Consider the following 19,852-nt stretch of genomic DNA (forward strand, 5'->3'; position numbering starts at 1 on the left):
AATTGTTAATATACTTTCCAAACGACCACCACAAAGTCATTATCATTTTTCTTCATCTTTTAAAGTATCCCAGGTGTGTATGCACGACAGAACCCATTATACTCATCTTCCACAGACTTCTTAGGTTCATTGCAATCTCCTCCTACGAATATTCCTCATTATTAGTCTTACTTTTCATTACTCGAATTTGTTGCTGGTTTTTTTTTTTTTTCAGAAATGTCTTTCCATGGCTAAAAGTTAGATTCAGTTACTGGTTCTGTTCCAGACTTACATTCCAAAGATGTTTTTTAAGTTAGTGTTTTTTTATACTTGCTCGGAAAGAAGTGCATTCCAATAATTTTTCGATTCTTATTTTCATTTACCTGGAAGTCTTATTTCGGACTTGATACTTGAACTCAAAACAGCTACTTGAAGAGACTGATTCTTGAAGATTATTAAAGTTGCTCAACTGTACTTTACTATCAGCTCCTTGTATTTATTGCCAAATGTTTATTTTTACAAGTGATCGTGTACTGAAAAGCAAAGTCTACATACCTTGATTGCAACAAAACCTAACTTGATAAATCTTGCTTCCTGAAAAATTATTAATTGAATGATGTTGAAATAAATATTTTTTTTTTCAGGCCACAACCATAATTTTATTTATTCTAATTTTTACGCTTAAATTTGTAAGGATATTGGCTGTTTTCAATTCTGATTGAATTGAAGCCTTTTAAAGACGATCTTTAAAAATAGTTAATTTATATTTTCATGAAATTACCAGTGGCTTAATAAGTGTTAACATTCGTGTTTCTGTGCTGTACTGTTTTAATATGTTTGAATATTTTGAAGGGACGAAAATATTTAATCCGAGGTAAACTTATTAATTCTTTTTTTTTTTTTTTTACAAAGTCAATCATTTTTTTTTTTTGTTTTCATTGTACTAATTAAAAACATTTCTATCTCCAGGATACAACATGGAGGCGGTGCCTTGTGAACAAGTACGACAAAGATTCTACTGCCCACGCTGTCCCAAAGTCTATAAATACAAGGTGAACCTATCAAGACATCTGAATTATGAATGCGGTAAAGATCCACAATTTCGTTGTCCATTCTGTCCGTATATGGCTAAACAGAAAGGCAGTGTAAAAGTTCACTTAAGGAACTGTAAAAGAGCACCAAGAACATTGGATGAACTTTCAATTACGTGCTTCAAGTACAACTGACCAGTTGGGCAAATTGTGCAGTCATTATTTTATTTTTTATAAGTTATAAAGTGCCATTTTACCATGTTGTAAATAAAATGAACTAGGGAAAGGAAAGAAATAGGTGAAGACTATGGTGGAATCAGTTTCTTTTCAAATTAAATATGAATTTATCGTAGAGAGGAAAAACGTAGTGCCATCTTAAATTTAACTGATCAAAGACTTGAACAATATTCCATAAATATTAGCTCAGACCAATCAAAAGTAGAACGGTTCTTTAAGGAAAGATAATAATTGTAGTTGTTAATCTTTCATTAGTTTTACACTTACCCTTAAGCACAGTTTCAGGTCCAGATACTTCTTAATTTGATTTTCTCATTTCCTGGCCATACTATTTAATTCTTAAGGATTTAGTGCTAAAAATATTGACTAAAACATTTGGCCCATTTGCTAGTCATATTGGGTTTCCAGTCATGTCTACTAGTCTTTGAATTTGTGGGTTTATGAAGAGTTAATGTTTCTATGCTAGATCGGTTTGTTATGGTTATTGAAGTAAATACGTATCTCCAAGCGCTCTAAAAGTACATTAATTTTACTTGACTTAAATTAAAACATTCAAAGTATAAAAAAGAAGTATTGGTTTTATGTAGATTAAATAAATAAAATAAAAAAAGTGGCAGATATAAGTATTTTCAGTTAACCTTTATTAAAGTGCCAAATACAGAAGTATGGACCAAAACCTTGATCACTTTTACTTTCATAATCAGAGTCCTTCGTTGTCGTTCCCTCGTTTTTTCAAAAGATTCAAAAAAGCTTTGCGTTTCCATATTAATATGTGTGCTGAGAAATAGACACTAATTCTATTTTTATTTTTTAAAAGTTTGTAGTCCAAAAATTACAGTTTAAGCGAAGATATATTTTTGCTTCCTCTTTTTCAGTTATTCGGTCTTTTTTTTTTTTTTTGCCTTAGAATTTTGTTGCAAGTATTCAGAAGAAACACAATCTACGCCTCAGAATTACGCAGTTTGTTCTGAAATTGCATGTTCATGGGAAACACTCCTCCTGTTGAAAAAAAAAAAAAAAAAAATCAGCTTCACTTGTCCAGATTATCACACGTTCTTCCCGGAAATGCTGCTAAATATTTCTATTTTTTGGGGCTAAATTTTTCTTTAAATCAGCCAACTGAAACTGCTGTAACAAATCACTGTCTCAAATTTTCAGTAACTAACATAGTTAAAAACGTGCATATCCTCATTACCCATCTTATAAATAATTACATTTCTACTAAATTCATTTTAGGGCAACTAAATATCAATATTTTTAGGGCAACTAAATAACAATATCTATGCAACTTCATTTCTATGTACTCGCTATGGTTTAGCACATATTTTCCTGAAAAAAAAATTTCTGTTGGCCAAAATCTAAGTTTACAGAAATATTAAGAAATTTTTCAGCTAGAGAAATATAATAACAGCTAGCTGAATTCTTATCAGATTTTTTTTTTGCTAAATAAAAACAAGAAACACCAAAAATATTTGAACATTGTAGTTACCATTAGGACTTTTTGTATCAAAATATTATTATTACGAGAATAATTTGAGTAAAATGTTTTTATCAAATATTGTACACATGTATAAAATATAAAATGACCCTCTTCGTAATTACTGGTAACAATAAATCTCTCTGAAGTAAAACATTATATGTTCATCCACATAAACTGTGATATATTTTTTTCGCTATAAAATATTATTTATACCTTTTTAAAAAATGTTTATTATCATTATTTTGTGGGGTGAAAATATAGATACAGAAAACAAAGTTCTATAGTGTTAGTTACTAGTTTTATTAATTATAATCAGTGACTGTAAATGACATAGCTTTTTCATTAAAGTTGTAGTACTGTAATTTCTTTTTTTTTTTTATGTAATATATATCTTAAAATTTCATTATATAAACAAAAATATAAACATTATCCTTTTATATATACGTATATCTTTTAATGACTGGTTTTTCAAATGAGTACCTGATTACATCTGACTTTATAAATTTTATTATCATACCTAAATCTCCATCAAAGGGTAGTCGTTCGTTGTGTTAAGTTAATTGGAGATTAATTTAACTACCCTACTACAAAAAATTGAAACTAATTTGAAACTAGCTCATTGTCTTCTCAAATGCCTTACTGAGATTTCCCTGGCTAAATTCGATTCCCAAACATTCGCTAATCATTTGGAATCACTGCATTGTTTTTTTGTTTGTTCTGTTTCCATACCAGAGATGTTTTTTTTTTTTATAAGTTTTGTTTTGTACATTACAAGAATTTTATTGTTTTTATATTAATAAATTAGCTCAACTTTGGCTCCCGTCGGTTCATTTTCTATCAATTTTAAGAAAATTTCAGTCTCATTTTCAGAATCCCCCCCCAAAAAAAGAAGTCTTTTACAATTTATTCTCTTTTAACACAAAAATCAGGAAAAAAAAAAAAACTCAAAAGAAAAATTTGGTTTCCACAAATTCATTTTCCTCTTTAACTACTTATTTTCATTTAAATATTTACTTTTTATTATTTTTTTTTTCCAGGCAATCGTCCAATGATGTTTCCAATGTTCACCTGCAGAAAGTGTTTTAAATCATACAAATACAAGGATAATTTAAAACGTCATCAAAAATATGAATGTGGCGTTGAACCGCAGTTTTGGTGTCCACATTGTCCTTATAAAGCTAATTTTAAATTTAGTTTAAAATCACATATTATACTTAAGCATACAAAAAAAGTTGTTGAGTCTAGTGCTGCTAATAATCAGTAGCTCAATCTGTGAACGAGTATTGCAATTCCTATTTTTTTGTATATATAGAGAACTGCAGTTAATTTTAAATCTTGAGAATTTATTATTTTGTTAGCCAATAAATTTGCACAATAAAGTTTAGTAATTGTTTTATTTTCTTCTATTTATTCTTGAGAAAAGAACTATGTTGCTCAAGAATTTGTTTAATAAATAATTAAAAAAGACCAATCTATATTTACTTTAAGGAAATAAAAAATCTGCTTCATTTATCTCATTTATTGTAAAAGTTTCTTAACTTTTAATTGATGAATAAATAACGTTTTTGGTAATTGAAGATTTTTATTTATTGAACTAGATTTTTTAAAAAGCAATGTATAAAAAAAAAATGTTGACTTCTTAATTAATATACTCTCGTTAAAATTACTCGGTATTCAAAATATTTTGCTAAAATTTTATTTATTCAAAATTAAAGTATTTTTCAGAAGAAATTTATTGTCAAATTGATCATTTTGAAGTATTTATTTCTGTTATTTATCTTAAAATCTGTTTCTTGTTTTACTAAGAACTGTGTTTCTATACTCACATCGTTTGATTTTTTTCGTTTTTAATATTGTTATTACTACTGTAGTATTAAGTTGTTTTTCTTTTTTAACATATTTATTATGGTAATACTGTATATAGAAACTAAACAATTAGTCTATCTATTTCATTAAATTCACTCAAAACACAAATTTTTAATTTATATTCTTGTTACACAATAAAACGAACCTATTTTGTTTCTATTATTTTGTAACAAAAATTTCCTTTTCATCTGATGTATTTGTCGAAAGAAACCCAGAAACCTAAAATATTCTTTCATTTGATGTGAATGATACTTCGTATTTAAAAAAAAAAAAAAATGTAATAATATTTGAAAATCTGTAATGGTACGGATTGTTATCTGCTTCTTTGCAAGTAGTCTTAGAAAATTAGTTTCCAAGACTACTTCATCATACACTCTGTGTGATAAACCATGGAGGAACTATTATGTTCGTTAATTTCTCTTTTTTGTAAGCAAATTCGAATAGTGATTTGGAGCAATTTTACTTACTGCAATGAGTTCCTTTGGACTAAATTTCTTATAGTAACCATTTAAATAGATAGAAAAAGCTTTTTCTGCATCTTACCCATTGAAGAAATAAATAATTCAGCACTACCATTAGCACAAAGATGAGAAATGTTTGTTTGAACGACGGTTGAAGATAGAACAAATCATGTCGTACGACGAGGGGATTTGGATACTTTGTAAAATCTGGTGAGAAGAGGCCAGGATGTTGGGAAGAATCAGATGATGGATCTAGACTCATTCATGTTCTATTTGTTAATTTTTTTGTTCGGTAAAAGAACTATTGAAGAAGACATTGACCTTGGAAGATAATTCAAAGTACCTCTTTCCGATAAATCTGCTCATTTGAGGGATGGTAATTATTATTCTTCTATTAGGGTACAATGGTTTCCTCACCCAGTCACGAGAAATCCTAGTGTCTGGGGAATTTCGAACACTCTTAGTTTTTAGGTAAGCCCTGATTTTCTCACATTGCGAAATCGTGGTTCCCCTTAGAGAATAAGCAAGTATACAAATTAGACGACCTTTGAAAACTAAAACTAATTCATCTGCCAGATGAAATTGTCTCAATTTACGTCATGGAGGTAACACAATTCCTACAATTTCTTTCAACAAACTTTTGAAATATTAACTAATAAATTAAATAATCTATTTTCAGGTCAACATTTCTGTCAGGCATGCCATAGAAATTACAAGAATAAATTCAGTCTAGTACGGCATATCCGATATGAATGTGGCTTATCACCCAAATTTCAATGTCCACATTGTGCGTACAAAGCCAAGAGAAAAGAAACTATGAGAAACCACGTGGGTGTGGTGCATGGAAGACAATACAGCACAATGTGATCACAAGATTGGCTAGGACTTATCGAAGGAATTCCACAACTGTGTCTACCCTGGAGAATGAGAGAGACTCTTTTACCTGATGATTAAACAAATGATTTTTTTATGTAGATTTCATTGCCTCTTACCGAGTTCTACCTGTCTTCTATCACAGCGGTAAGAGATTAAATTCAGCCACCTATTGAGGAGGAAAATTTCAGAGTAGCATTTACAAATTGAAAAATCATTTATTTTATACTTTTTATTTATTTATTTTTTTTTTAATATTTATTTATTTTATTTATTTATTTATATTTTACACTTTTTTTTTTCTAGGTTCCCAGAATCGTTTCATATGCATTACTTGCCGTAGACGCTACCGTCGTAAAGGAGATCTTATGCGCCATCAGAAATATCAATGTGGAAAAGAACCACAGTTTAGTTGCAGTTATTGTCGGTATAAAGCAAACCTCAAATTTATGCTTGAGAGGCATATTATAAATAAACATATTCAACTAAAGAATTTTTAATCATTACTTCTATTAAGAATGCTATTATTATTCATTCGAATATTATTAAGTGGAAGATTTTTGAGAAAAATTGTACAATGAGATCATTTTAAAATAGAAATAGATTTCAATTTTTCTGGTTATTTTGTAAAAATTCAATAATTTATAGGTGAATGTAAAATAAGGACGAAATTAAAAAAGTAAACCTGCAATTCTAGTCTCATTCCTCAACCTAATTAGTTCGTAAGTTATTGTGCGAAAAATGTTGAATAAGTTCTTTTTGAAAGGACTTTTAAAAAAAGATTGTGTGCATCAAAAAAAGAATTACTAAAATCTCTATTAGTTACTTTATTTTACGTTTACAGCCGTGCATCGCTGCCTGCCTCGTTTTAAGCAATCATCTAATTTAAGAAATAATTTAATTGATTTTTAATGTTCAAGCAATTGCCTCCAAAAAAGATTTTCAAATTTTTGTGACTTTTCCGATCGCGTAGTGACACTTGCTAGCTTCCTAAGAGAGCTGACAAAATAATTTTGTATGAGTGTATGTGAAAATTTAAATGAGGGTAATTTAGGCCTTATCAATGAAGTACCTCTAACTTGGTATTATGCTAATTTTATTGCTGTTTTTTGTACCATTATCTTGTAACTGTTAACTAAATTTGGTTGTAAATTCCGAACTGGTAAAAAATGAATCGTTTACATAAGCATTTATAGTAAGAGAAAGAAGTAGATGGTATCCTACCAGATGTTTTCTTTAAAATAAATACTGGCGTGTTAGTTTTTGGAGAATTTACAGGTGTTAAATACACTTGAGTTTAATATTGCTCTTTTGGAAAAGAAATTTTGTAGAAAAATGATCGGATTTTCCGCACTATTTAATCGTAAGTACTAATATATTAATGATAATCGCTCATTAACTTTACAAGTCAATTTTTACAATTTTTGTTTTCCACCTTGTAGGTGCCTGCGAAAGATTCAAATGTGATATCTGCCTTAGAGGATACAAATACAAAGAAAGTCTGCTACGGCATAAAAGATATGAATGTGGTAAACAGCCTACAATACCATGTCCCTATTGTCAATATAAAGCAAAATTTAAATGTAATTTAAAATCGCACATTATAGCAATACACAATAAAATTTATTTTTAAATTGAATACATCAATGTGCTGTACGTTAAATTTTAAAATGCTTTAATTTATTTTTTCACCTTTTTGGAATTATTAAAAAAAAATAATATAGCTAAAGAGATACTCTTTTTATGGATTTAGAAAAGAAATCAATGAATAAGAAGCACCTGATTTGTTTCAAACACAGATCTATATTCCCTGTAAAATAGTAAAAATTTCGATTGCTAAAATGTTAAGCCCTGTTTTCCCAGTTATCCATACTTTCCTTTTTCAGCATAATTATTTAAAGCTCTCCTACCATCTTGGTGATTTAAAGTAAGTATTTAATAAGAATAATTTCCTTTTTATTAAAACATTCCTTTATAATTATGGAATTTCTCCCTTAGGTCCACTACCAATATTCAGTTGTGATGTCTGTGCCAGAAAATATAAATACAAAGAAAGCCTTGTACGCCACAAAAGATATGAGTGCGGTAAAGAACCACAAATACAATGTCCATATTGTACTTACAAGACTAAATTTAAATGTAGTTTAAAATCGCATATTGTAGCAATTCATCATAAAATTCAGTTTTAAATCTGTTATTATGGGAACTAAATTTTGTAATTGTAAATAAAATAAGTTTTATTTTTTTCTAAAAATATGAATCCTTATTTGATTCCTTGGGAGAGTAAAATTGAATTGTTGTAGTTGTAATAGCCGAGCATACAATTAATTAAGTAAGCTTTTTGACAAACTATAATAGAAGATTCCGCCTAAAGGTAAAATATAATTGCTCATATTATTTCTTCTCGATCTTGAGCCTAAGAGAAAATTCTTTAAAATTTTAATCAAATGTTCAGTCAGCCAGCATCAATCAACATCATCATATTAACGAAGTACCTTTCTGTTGCTGCTACAATCTTTCTTCAAGTAAGTTCCTGGAAAAGACGTTACTATTTATTGTTAACAGTGTTAAAAATATGAATCTAACTAGAAGAAAACCAAAAAAAAAAAAAAGAGAAGACTTTTTCAAATATTCAAACTGATTCAAATATTTCAATTTGATTTTTCAGGTAGACGGCGTCGGCGTCGTGGTGTAAGCAAACCAAAAAGATACACATGTTCCAGCTGTAACCGCACTTACATGCACAAGATTACTTTGAACCGACATTTGCAATATGAATGTGGAGTAGAACCACAGTTTCCATGTCCACATTGCCTCTTCAAATCTAAATATAGAACTGGTCTTAAAACACATATATTTTCCAAACATCTTGAAAAAATATTTTTTAAAAACAAAAAGGAAAACTTGGAGTAGTGCTGTGCTACGTAAATTGATACGTTTATTTGAAAAACTCTTGAGAAAATTTCTATTAAAAGAATGGCGTTAGGCGCCATTTTATTAATGTATAATTTCAGTTTTAAATCAAATGTTATCTTCATTATATGTACTAACATAACCATAAATATACTTAAATTGAATTTGAATTTTTTTTTTTCAGATGGACTGCATTGTTTTCGAAGTGTTACCAAACAGAAACTGTACGCTTGCTCCAATTGTAATCGCACTTACATGCACAAGATTACTTTGAACCGTCACATGCAATATGAATGTGGAGTAGAGCCTCAGTTCCCATGTCCGCATTGTCCCTTCAAATCTAAACAGAAAACTGGTCTTAAAACTCACATTTTTTCCAAACATACAGAGAAAATGTAGAAAAATTGTTCTTGTACCATTTTCTAGCTCATTATTTACATGCGAATGTTCTTTAGAATTACCTTAATATAAACAGATAAATAAATACTAATTGTTCAAATTCTGTGTTTTTTTTAATGTTAACCCAATGATTTAAGAATAAATAATTAATAAATGTACACATAGCAATATCAGTTTTATCCCTATCTCCTGAAGTTTGGGTTCACCCAAGCATTTCATCGCATACAATCTTTTTAATCCTAACTCCTTTGCCAAATAACCAACTCTCACTATATTTCTAACTTTACCCTCCATATTTACCTGGAAATACCTTTTATGTCCCAGTTAATCGAAATACCATTACAACTAATTCCACGACGAGTCTAACACCGTTCATCTTAATCTCTTCGTTCAGAGGTTATCCACTGCATTCCACCAAGAATATTGAAACGCCTTTAATTCTCGATCATTCCAGAGCTTAGACTCAGTGCTCGGTAAAATTAAGTAAGGGATACCATAAACAATGCATGCTAATCGTTGAGTTTATCACATTTTCACATAAAAAGCAGTATTATTAGTTGTCATTAAATTGATAAAGTTCTGATACAATATGGTAGTTTTTAATGAACACCCAAGCCTAACAAAAAAAATACCAATATGTTGGAGTGTAAAGTTTAATTTCCCGTAACACATTTACGATTAATTTGAATGGAAATTGTAAGATTTCATCGCAGAGTAGAACAGTTTCTGTCAGAAAGTTTAGGTAACTCATATTCCTAGGTTATGAGAAAAATTATTTTACATTTACCATGAGTTGCTAATAATTGTAATTGACTCATTATTTTCAATTACAGCTATTAGTTAATTTTTTTTTTTAATTAGAGTTTATTTTTCGGATCAAAAATTGGAAAAGATTCGCCTAAAAATTTTCCTATTTGACTAATGAATCATTCTTTAACATTTAAGCTCCTTGAACTACTACTTGTCAAAAGCCGCCTCAATGTCGCTGTAGTGTTCTTAGAAACTAACTCAGTGTGTACACTAGATAAATACACTAATTAAAATAAGAAATGCAGAATTTGGATTTTATTAAAGTGTTCCACATCATATATTAGTTTAACCAAAATCAAGTTCTGATTTTTACTTATTTGTACTGTTATGTGTGAATTTCTAACTCTAGAATTTGAGAATTTTCAAGTACAAATTAAAATAACTATTGAAGTCTTGCATAATGAACTTTGTTTACATCTAAATGTATTTTATAACGACTTGATTGATGTAAGTATATATGTTATTAATTTTTAATGTTTATTACCAACTCAAAGTGATGCTGGGTGCTTTCTTCTAGGAAGAAACTAGTGCTAGCAATCGCTGAACTCTTTTTTTAATGATTTAAGGCGCTTTAACATCTAAGGTTATTGGCGCCCGGAGCTTTTTTCAGTGCTCTGTCGCCCTCTGGACAGAGTTCTCTTTTAGAAAATCTAAGGGCCAGTAGCTGGATTCGAACCCGTGATCTCCGCATTCGAATCTCAGTATTCGTAGACCACTCAGCTAATACCTTCCTTCCATTGAAAAATTATTATCACTGATTTTGTCACTCATAACACGTAGGTTTTCCTTATTTGAAAAGAGCGAATGCAACGGTGGTAGAAGCTGTGTAAGCCTCTACACCAAATTGATAATTTCTTATGTTGGATGAAAATCCATATCCTGTCTGAAACAGTGAAAACGATGGCCACGATGACAAACAAAAAAACGCAATGTAGTTTAATTATTAAAATTGCTACAAGATTAAGATTGCTTATGAAACTGATTATGTTAAACTCCAACAGAAAGTGTTATGAAGAATACTAAAATTCTTCTTGTTTTAGTAAGCAATTCCTTAATAGGCTGACAAAACCAATTTTGAAAAGTTTGATTAAAATAAAATTCTAAACAATATTTTTCGGCTTTTAAAGAAAATAAACTAATCATAAAAACACTAATTAATTTTGAATTGATTTTGTTACAGAATCTGTCATCATTAACAAACAAGGATTTCAATGTAACAATTGTCTTAAGATTTATAAATACAAACAAAGTCTTGTCCTTCATCAAAAGTATGAGTGCGATAAAGAACCACAATTTCAGTGTCCTCATTGTCCGTACCGAGCTAAACGTGCTTCTTCACTTAAGAAACATATTTTTTGTAAACATTGTTTTAAAGGTAAACTGTTTTGAAAAGTTCATTTTACTGGTTAAATTGCTGAGAAAACTATGTGATTATTTATAAGAATGATTTGCTAATAAAGTACAGTTTGAATATTTGCTGAGATTTGTTGTATTTATGTTAAAATTTAACTTATCTGTATAAAATAAAAATCTATTTAAAAAAAAACACAGCAGAAATGGAAAAAAATAATTATTTGCTTGGAGAAATTATGATTATTTTTAATCCCTATAAAAGTGTGGCATATCATTTAAGCAAAGTATCTGCCCTGATGTAAGTATAATTAATATGTCAAAATTTAATAGAAGATGTTTCTATGATTGCATCTGTATAACTGCATTAGTAGAAACAAGTTTTATAAGGTTAGTATTTAATTAGAACCAAAAAGTTAAAGATAGCTTATGAAAAGATGAGATCAGATTACTGCAATGAAGTGTTATGTGAAAAATAAGGTAACTTGCTTTTTCTGTGTTGCATTTATATTTCTTATTAAAGATAATGTTTAATTATTTAAGCCTTTTCACGCTAGCTGCATATTTAATGAAATTAGCAAAATTTATTAGTTCCTCTGTATCATACATTTGCCTCCTTTATTTTCAAAGTTAGCAACACAATGGCTAATTCCATTCTGTTTCTAGGACGTTACATATGTATCCGTTGTGGCCGATCTTATGGTAAAAAGTATACCCTGAACTGCCATTTGAGGTATGAATGTGGCATGGAACCACAATTTCCTTGTAAATATTGTCCTTACAAGGCTAAAAGAAGATCTTCGCTTAAAGTTCACCAACTAACTAGGCATCGACAAGAATTGTTCCTCACGAGGAAGACCATTGACACGAACAGATGATCGCAACTAACATGTTTTTAGTATTTTCTATTATTATTTTACTCAGTTAAAACAGTTTATTTCAGGAGTGGTATATAAATAGTTTTTTTCTCTTAAATTTAGAACTGTTTTATTTTTACAAACTGTATATGATCATTATTATTTTAGAAAATTCGAATTATTAAAAAAAAATTATTTTGTTACATGTTAATATAAATAAGGAAAAAAATATATTTTATTTTTAAAAGTTTGAATTAACATAATAATCATTACTTTAATAAATAAAATATTAATTAATTTTTGTATTATTCTTATCTTTTACCAATTTAAATAGTTCCAACTTAAGTGCATTTCACCAATAAGTATGATTTTCCTTCAGTTTTGGCGAATTAGCATCTGAATTTAATAACAAATGGCTTGCTTCCAGATTCACAGTTACAGAAAGAAGAAAGGAACTTAACTGAATTAAATTCAAGTTCAAAACAATTTGCTAGATTAATTATTTAAAACTTTATATCTCCAGAACTGTGTAAATGAAATAATAATGCCTCCCGTACCTTTAAATATAAAAAGTTGAATATTAAAAGTTCAGGTGAGTATATCTAGCAATAAATTACAATAATAATAAATCACAATCGTTGTGAATGTGTTGCTTTTAAAGAATTTGTTTGAAAATATTGAGGTAACTAAAAATGGCTGTATGAATCTACTATTGGGGCATTCTAGATGTAGTTAGATCGTAGATCACATAGATCCATTTTCCAGCATAGTCTTTTTTACAATAAAATCAGTTTAACTATGGGAGCAGGCTGTTTTTTTGTTTGCCTTTTTCTCAATATCGAAAAGATGTATAGTTTTTAAAGCCGCAACACTTTCCTTCTAATCCAAGGTTCACAAATCAAATGCTTGAAACGAAGAAAATAAGTGGTAGTGATAACTTAAGTGAATTTATTCAAACATTTTGTAGACTCTAAATTATTTCTCATGAAGTTAATTTCCCTCTTATTTATTGTAATGACCTCATTAATTGTGCGCAGGATGTTTAGATGTCCACCTGTAAAAGATGCAGCCGACTTTATAAGTACAAATTAAGCCATCTGGAATGCAAAATATGAATTATTATTGACTTGAATCGAGCCAAACCACCAAAAATTACTCTTAATTTAAGCTAAATTTTAAATAATTTGTTTAACTATATAATTTCATCAAGTTTATGTATTTGTGTACAGGAAATTCGGGCATTACCTGCAATAAATGTGGTCGTTGGTATAAACACAAATCGAGCCTACATAGACATCTTAAATTCGAGTGTGGAGTTGATCCAAAATTTCAATGCACCTTTTGCACATACAAAGCAAAACAACCAGAACATCTAAAGTCGCATATGGCTCTAAAACATTCATCATTGATCAATTAAAATAATAAATTCTTAACGTTCAATGTACTGTTTTTAATGTAATATAAATTTAAGTTGATGAAGATTTAATTGTTCTCAATTTCTTGGTAACCCTGGTATGCTCTCTTTTTCTTTTTTTAATTAAGTGGTTCTAACTGTGACTTCCTTTAATGAAGAAGGATCATAAATGTCTCCAGGAAGCGACATAAAAATTGCCGGCCTTTAGTTTATTTTTTTAAATAAAACTTCTGAGTCATTTGCGCCAAGGAGTTTTTTTAGTGGACTTCCGGCCTTCGGGCATTGACCATCACCGGACAGTGAGCTCTAAGATGTTCCTATGAAGAGAAATCCAACGGCCAGCAGTTGGATTCAAACACTGAATCTCCGCGTTGGACTCCAGTACGCTAATCTCTTCCCTGTTTTTAATTATAATTACATTATCATTGTAGCAGAGGTTAGTCGAATGCTTTAAATAATAAATTACCTTCTCTAAATTAAATTGAATAATGGTTTTATAATTTAACGATTGCAGGAGAAAATAATTTAAACTAATTGTTGAATAATCATTTCAGCTTTCACCAGTTGGACACACTACCTTCATTGTAATCATTTATTGTTTGTGAACAGGAATTTCGGGGATCGCCTGCAAGAAATGCGGCCGTTGGTATAAATATAAATCAAGCCTTCAAAGACATCTCAAATTCGAGTGCGGAGTAGCTCCAAAATTTCATTGTCCCCGTTGTCCTTACAAAGCAAAACTAAGAGAGAATCTAAAATCGCATTTAGCACTTAAACATTCATGATTCAACTCAAAGGAAATTCACACTATGTATGTAGTTCAGTTTACTAAGAATATAATGGAATAAAGTGCTGTTTACATTTAATCAACCCGTAGCATCAGTTATGAAGGTGGTTCCATTTTACCCTTTTTAACTTACAATATAATTAATCTCTAAAAACTTCTTTAATTTGTGAACAGTATAGCTGGCAATAGAATAATGTATTCCATTTTTTATTTTAGCGGTTTATTTACATGTTTTTTTTTTATATAAGTTCTCGATTGTCTTTGTCAAACTTTTAATTTATGCAGTCAACATTTACTTTTGTTAGTTTATAAAAAAAACGATCCACTTCCATTTGACTTTGTTATTAAAGAGGAACTAAGTTGTAAAAATACATAATTCTACATTTGAAGCAATAAAATCAAAATATATATGAATTTAATAACCGATTGTTACATTTAATCTTCCACAACGACCAACTTACTGCATACAAATTTTGTTTAAGCTATATAAGAGAATAAAACCTCAGTTCCAGAGTTCTACTACATCTTTCTAGTTTTCTTGTTCTGATCCTTTTGGAGACAGCGTTTCCGAACGTATTTTCCGATGACATTAATCTGCAGACGATGTGCTTAATGGCGTTTCTTATAAAGATTTTAAACCGCACAAATCGTACTTGAACTACAATAAAAATGCACTAAATATCCCCTTAATTATTTTTATATACTCACAAAGCAATATTTTCGGAGTTATCTCTAAACTAAGCAATGATAGAATCTGTATCTGACTGTTTGAACAAAACTCAAACCTCTGATTCTGGTTTAAAAATGAATATGAATAGCGACACTTAGAGCTCGACCGTTTACGGAAACGTTCGGCTCCCATTCGGGCCCACTATTCTCAATTCTTCTCTCTCGGCTGCAAGAGCAGGGCCACCAAAGCTGCATGGGTTAGCAAACCTCAGTCGCCGTAGACTCTGTATTCAGGTAAACCATCATTGCATGCATATACTTCTGTTTTGTTTGATACCAGAGAAAAAAAAGGCTGTCGAATCATTAAAAATCTCTCCCCAAACATTTTTTGTCCTTTTATCATAGCTACGCGTATTCCCAATTAATGAAACATCTAAGTATTGTGTGAACTATAAAGAAAACAATAAGTTATACAACAGGATTCCATTTATTACGAAGAAATTAATGGGTGCGAATAATGACACGACAATTTTTTATTGCTATTTACACGTAATGAAATAAAAGCTAGGCACCACTTTATTCTGTAAAGCGGCCGTTCTGCAAAACTGATTTTCCTCAATTTGGAATTTCACTTGTTTATATATTTCCTATTTGTATTGTAAACGTAATGAATCTGCCGTTTACCTGGTTGCCTTTTTTTTACTATTTTATTTATTTATTTACCACTCTAACAGATTAGTGTCTAAATAATATTATTTTTTTATTTTGTTTTTAGCTTTCAAGTTGCCTTCAGTCTTATTTTTTGTAATTCTCTACAGGAAGAAGGCGGTTCGATTTCTACAGGAAAGCAGGCATTACAAACACCTTCCATCTCATTATTGCATCATGCATTATTATTAATATTACGTGCATTATTAGGAGCAAGATTTGACACAAATCTTACCTGATCCTGGAGTTTATTTGGAATGGCTTATTCAATTATACTCTCGATAGCTCTGATGCATGCTTTCGTAATATTTATCATTTCAGAAAGAATGCCAAAGGATCGAAGGATCTGCTTACTGGATCGAAGACTTCCATCAAAATCAATGAATATTTAAGATAATTTGGCTGCAATCCTCATCTTTGGGTGAAAAAAAATGTTTGGAGGTTTTTGCCTTCCAGTTTTCAAGATATACACCTAGTGTCGATAGGATCTCGGAATGCTGGCTCATAGATGGATTCAAATCTAATATGTGAGTAAATGAAATATTTTTGAATATTAATGTGGAAAATGGGCAGAATTTCGTTTCATTAACTTTTTTCTTTAAATTAAATTTTGGTCCTTTATCCAGTGCGTTCATCCATAGATCCTTCAGCCCTCTGCTGGCTTGCAGCCCATTGAAGCTTACTTACTTATGAAAAGGCTACCTTTGTAGAGCCTTACCAGCGTCCAGAACCTTAGAACGTCCAGCTGCAACAGCACGTTCGAAAATAAGTTGAGGTTTTTCTACTCGTATTGCACACAAAATAAGGAAATCTACCTACTGCTCAATCTATGGAGATGTTACTCGGATTGTCTTAGCCAATTATTGAATACGTTCAAGACATAGAAAATAAATATATATAACAAATATGAAATAGAAAATAAAATTTTTTATTAAAGTTTTAAGTTGTTTTTAGAAGGTTTTAATTGATGGAAAAATACAGGAGCACAAAGATATATGTATGTGAATACTGCTGCAGTAAATTCTGTTCATAAAGTCTTAACTTATAAAAAGATTTAGTTTAAGACTTCAATTCTACTTTTGTATAGAAGTGAGTTAATTTCAAACAATTTGCTGTCACAATGTTTTAAAACGTATTCATTCTAAAGAATCAATATGTTTAAAATATATGAAGTTTATTTAATTGCTATAAAAATAGAAATCTATCTTTACAATTGAGTTTTATTGTGTTGTATTAAGAAATAAGAAAGCATCTTGATTAGAAAACACTTCAATTAGATTGATTTTTAGAATAAAAACAGCCTATTCAGGAATATGGTTTTGCAAAATTGTTCATTAAATTAAGCCAAAATATATAAGAAGTTAGTAGGTAAACGTAAAGCTCAACTTTAATTAATAATTAATTAATAAAAAAAAAGTATTATCGATTTGCAAAATGTTAAACGCATTTATAGTTAAATAAGGATTTTTATTTTCAAGTTATTTTGTAAAATAGTATCATTATTAGTTGTAGAAATAAAAAACTATAAATTTGAAAAAAAAAGTGTCTACTTATCTACTTATTTTTCACATGGGTTCATAACTTAAAAATATTAACGAAAGTTAAAAAAACAAAACATTATAAAATAGAAAAATAATTACTAAAAAAACGCTAATCTGATGAAAACAGGGTTATTTCTACGAGTAGCTAAAATAAAAGAAGAGGAAAAATAAAATAAACAAGCAAAATGGTTTAAAATAACTGATTAAAACTTAATTCTAATAAAATCTGTTGTAACCATAACGCCCTGTTTAGCCAAATTAAAGCATTTTAAAAAAATATGGATAAGTGCATGCCTATGCTACCTAGCGGCATTCCTTTGAACTATTACCGAAGTTAGTTCAAGCCTTTGTCACTAGATAGCACATGTAAGCTCTTTCTAAAACTTTTTTAGCTGGTTTATTTATTAGCATATTTGGATTTAGACTTTTTTATTTTGTTAAAATTGACTCTACCCACACCTCTGTGAAAGAAATTTAAACTAATAAACAGTTTAATTGAATTGTTAATTTCAGCAACACTTTTAATTAATAAGTAAGTAAAAAAATATTAATTTGTAAATCAATTCGTAATCCATTAAAATATATTTAACAGCAACAGGTTAATTTCTGTTTATTGTTCATGCCTAATTGTTGTTTTAAAATGTTTTCAAATTACTAAACTAATACTTCTTGAAACTACTGGAACAAGTTTTGAAATACGATGTCGCTTTGTAATGTAAAACAAATAGGTTGAAGCTGCATGTGTTTTTATAGAAGGTACATAAAAGCAGCTATTGCTTTTAAACAATCATTAATGTATGTTGGTATATGCATTTTTTTTAATAGCTATTACTATTGCTATGATTGCTTTAAAAGTTTGGAAACTCCATGCAATTGTTGCAATGTTTCCTCAAATAAATCTCATAATCTTTAGTATTCATTATTTTGATGAGTTACACGAACTGAAAATCCCCAAATTCAATTACTAACTAAAACTATTGCCTTGATTTAATTTGATTTTTCCCTTGCTATCTTTATTGTCTGAAAATGCATGTTTTTCGACGAAAGCTATGAATTTGTTGTTCAAGTTAATGGCTACCCAAACAATACGATCTTCTAATATGCTTCTTTTAGATTTGAGTCAACAATTGCCTTTTTTAAAAACAGTATTTGTGTCTAGTTTTCTGTACCTTTAAAGTTTGCTGCTGAAGTCTCCGTTGAAAGCTTCAATTTTCTATGTGTTTTTAAATTCATTTGTATGCTGTTTGAGTAAATTATGTGTCTATGAAAATATTACATTAAGAGGGCAAATTGTAAACAACAAATTAATATTGAATAATCCATTTAAATTATGCATTTATTACTTCTTTTTCATAAATTATTCATTAAACTTTTTTTTTAAATTAATAGTAATAATATAAAATAAAATTAAATAATAAAAAAAAAAAAAGAAGAAGCTATTTCTAAACATATTCACAATAATTACTGATGATGCAGAACTTAATTAAAAAGGAGACAACTATTTTATGTTAAATGAAAATAACAAATAATAATTAAATTAATTTATAATAAAGATAAAAATTAAAATACAGCTGTAAGTTTGCAGCAGTTATCGAGAAAATATCACTCGCTTTCCCTTCCGAACATTGGCAGGGAAGAGAGGCATATTATTATTACTTACTTAGTATTATTTTTAAAATACCTTTTTTTTTTCTTTTTTTTTATATTTTATAGCTTAGACAATAATTTTAATGCGCCACATGTTAGTGTCTTCATTATAGACAGCAAATAGGTATTGTTAAAAGAGGCGAAAGTAGGCTGCCTCCTTGGCCATAAATATTATGACGATAATATAATTACGACATGTAGTAGAACACAACTGATGTGATGGCGGAAATGATGACTGATGTTTATGCTGGACATAATGACTGTAATGACTTATATAGACACACATTGTTTAACTTTATTTCGCTGTAGCATATACCATCATTTTATCTGAAACAGAACAAATAAAAGAATTGATGATATCAAATGTGTAGATGAAAATTATTACAATAGATCTCTGATATCCATTTTATTATAACTGTCTAGGGTGACTCTAAAGTCGCTTGACATTTACAAATTTAAATATCTGCGTCATTGCAAGTGATATTAAGGTTTTTTAGAGTACGGTTTGAGTACGGCACTACGTTCAATCATTACAACAACATTGAAGGACCTTTAATTCAAAGGGTTTATTCCCTTTGCCGAAGCTATCTCCAAGGGGAGGTAGCCCCCTTGGGTGCTTCTTTACGCGAATGCGAAGTAAGTATGTTTTATCCTCATTGTACAGTGAAAGTGCATGGAGTACTTGTGCTAGGAACCCGTGGGATTGCAACACCCAGAAAGCTGCATGCAACAGCCACCCCCTGTGGGAGATGTTACATATAAGTAATAAAAAATATGCACATTTTTGTAGAGTAGGATGCACATAAATAGAACCACTTTTTGAAAACACA

General features: G+C 29.5%; 3 protein-coding genes and 2 long non-coding RNA genes across 10 annotated transcripts in view; 3 read left to right on the plus strand and 2 right to left on the minus strand.

Annotated features, from left to right (window-relative positions):
* The first annotated feature begins 38 nt into the window (after positions 1-38).
* LOC141451073 (longitudinals lacking protein, isoforms F/I/K/T-like) lies at positions 39-4,752 on the plus strand. Its single transcript, XM_074122123.1, has 2 exons — positions 39-1,065; positions 3,765-4,752. The coding sequence occupies exons 1-2, from the start codon at positions 957-959 to the stop codon at positions 3,989-3,991; spliced, it is 336 nt and encodes a 111-aa protein (XP_073978224.1). The 5' UTR covers positions 39-956; the 3' UTR covers positions 3,992-4,752.
* A 1,164-nt stretch (positions 4,753-5,916) lies between these two features.
* LOC141451018 (longitudinals lacking protein, isoforms A/B/D/L-like) lies at positions 5,917-9,339 on the plus strand. 5 transcript variants are annotated; one of them, XR_012456501.1, is made up of 5 exons: positions 5,917-6,074; positions 6,234-7,290; positions 7,370-7,510; positions 7,681-7,854; positions 7,926-9,339. XR_012456501.1 is itself a non-coding variant. In XM_074122049.1 (4 exons), exons 1-3 carry the CDS (start codon positions 7,263-7,265, stop codon positions 7,816-7,818), a joined length of 174 nt encoding a protein of 57 aa, XP_073978150.1. In that variant the 5' UTR covers positions 6,938-7,262; the 3' UTR covers positions 7,819-7,854; positions 7,926-9,339. The 5 variants fall into 5 exon arrangements, 3 of the variants coding, with proteins under 3 accessions (XP_073978135.1, XP_073978142.1, XP_073978150.1); XR_012456493.1 differs by lacking the exons at positions 5,917-6,074; positions 7,681-7,854 and having other exon boundaries at positions 6,933-7,290; positions 7,926-8,929; positions 9,025-9,339; XM_074122049.1 differs by lacking the exon at positions 5,917-6,074 and having other exon boundaries at positions 6,938-7,290; positions 7,814-7,854.
* Positions 9,340-12,819: 3,480 nt separating this feature from the next.
* Positions 12,820-15,221, minus strand: LOC141451162 (uncharacterized). Its single transcript, XR_012456565.1, has 3 exons — positions 14,959-15,221; positions 13,502-13,646; positions 12,820-13,353 (listed from the first exon to the last, which is right to left on the minus strand). It is a non-coding gene; the product is annotated as an uncharacterized lncRNA (long non-coding RNA).
* A 14-nt stretch (positions 15,222-15,235) lies between these two features.
* On the plus strand, positions 15,236-18,807 carry LOC141451181 (uncharacterized). Its single transcript, XR_012456574.1, has 2 exons — positions 15,236-16,361; positions 16,461-18,807. It is a non-coding gene; the product is annotated as an uncharacterized lncRNA (long non-coding RNA).
* Positions 18,694-19,852, minus strand: part of Pka-R1 (protein kinase, cAMP-dependent, regulatory subunit type 1) — a 110,091-nt gene continuing 108,932 nt past the window's right edge. For both annotated transcript variants that reach the window (XM_074121678.1, XM_074121684.1), the window contains exon 8: positions 18,694-19,349. The gene's annotated coding sequence lies outside the window, so the exon portion shown is untranslated. The remainder of the gene's footprint in view (positions 19,350-19,852) is intronic.

The sequence above is a fragment of the Rhodnius prolixus genome, unplaced genomic scaffold (assembly GCF_049639745.1).
Source record: "Rhodnius prolixus isolate KJV_2025 unplaced genomic scaffold, Rpr scaffold_1, whole genome shotgun sequence".
NCBI lineage: Eukaryota > Metazoa > Arthropoda > Insecta > Hemiptera > Reduviidae > Rhodnius > Rhodnius prolixus.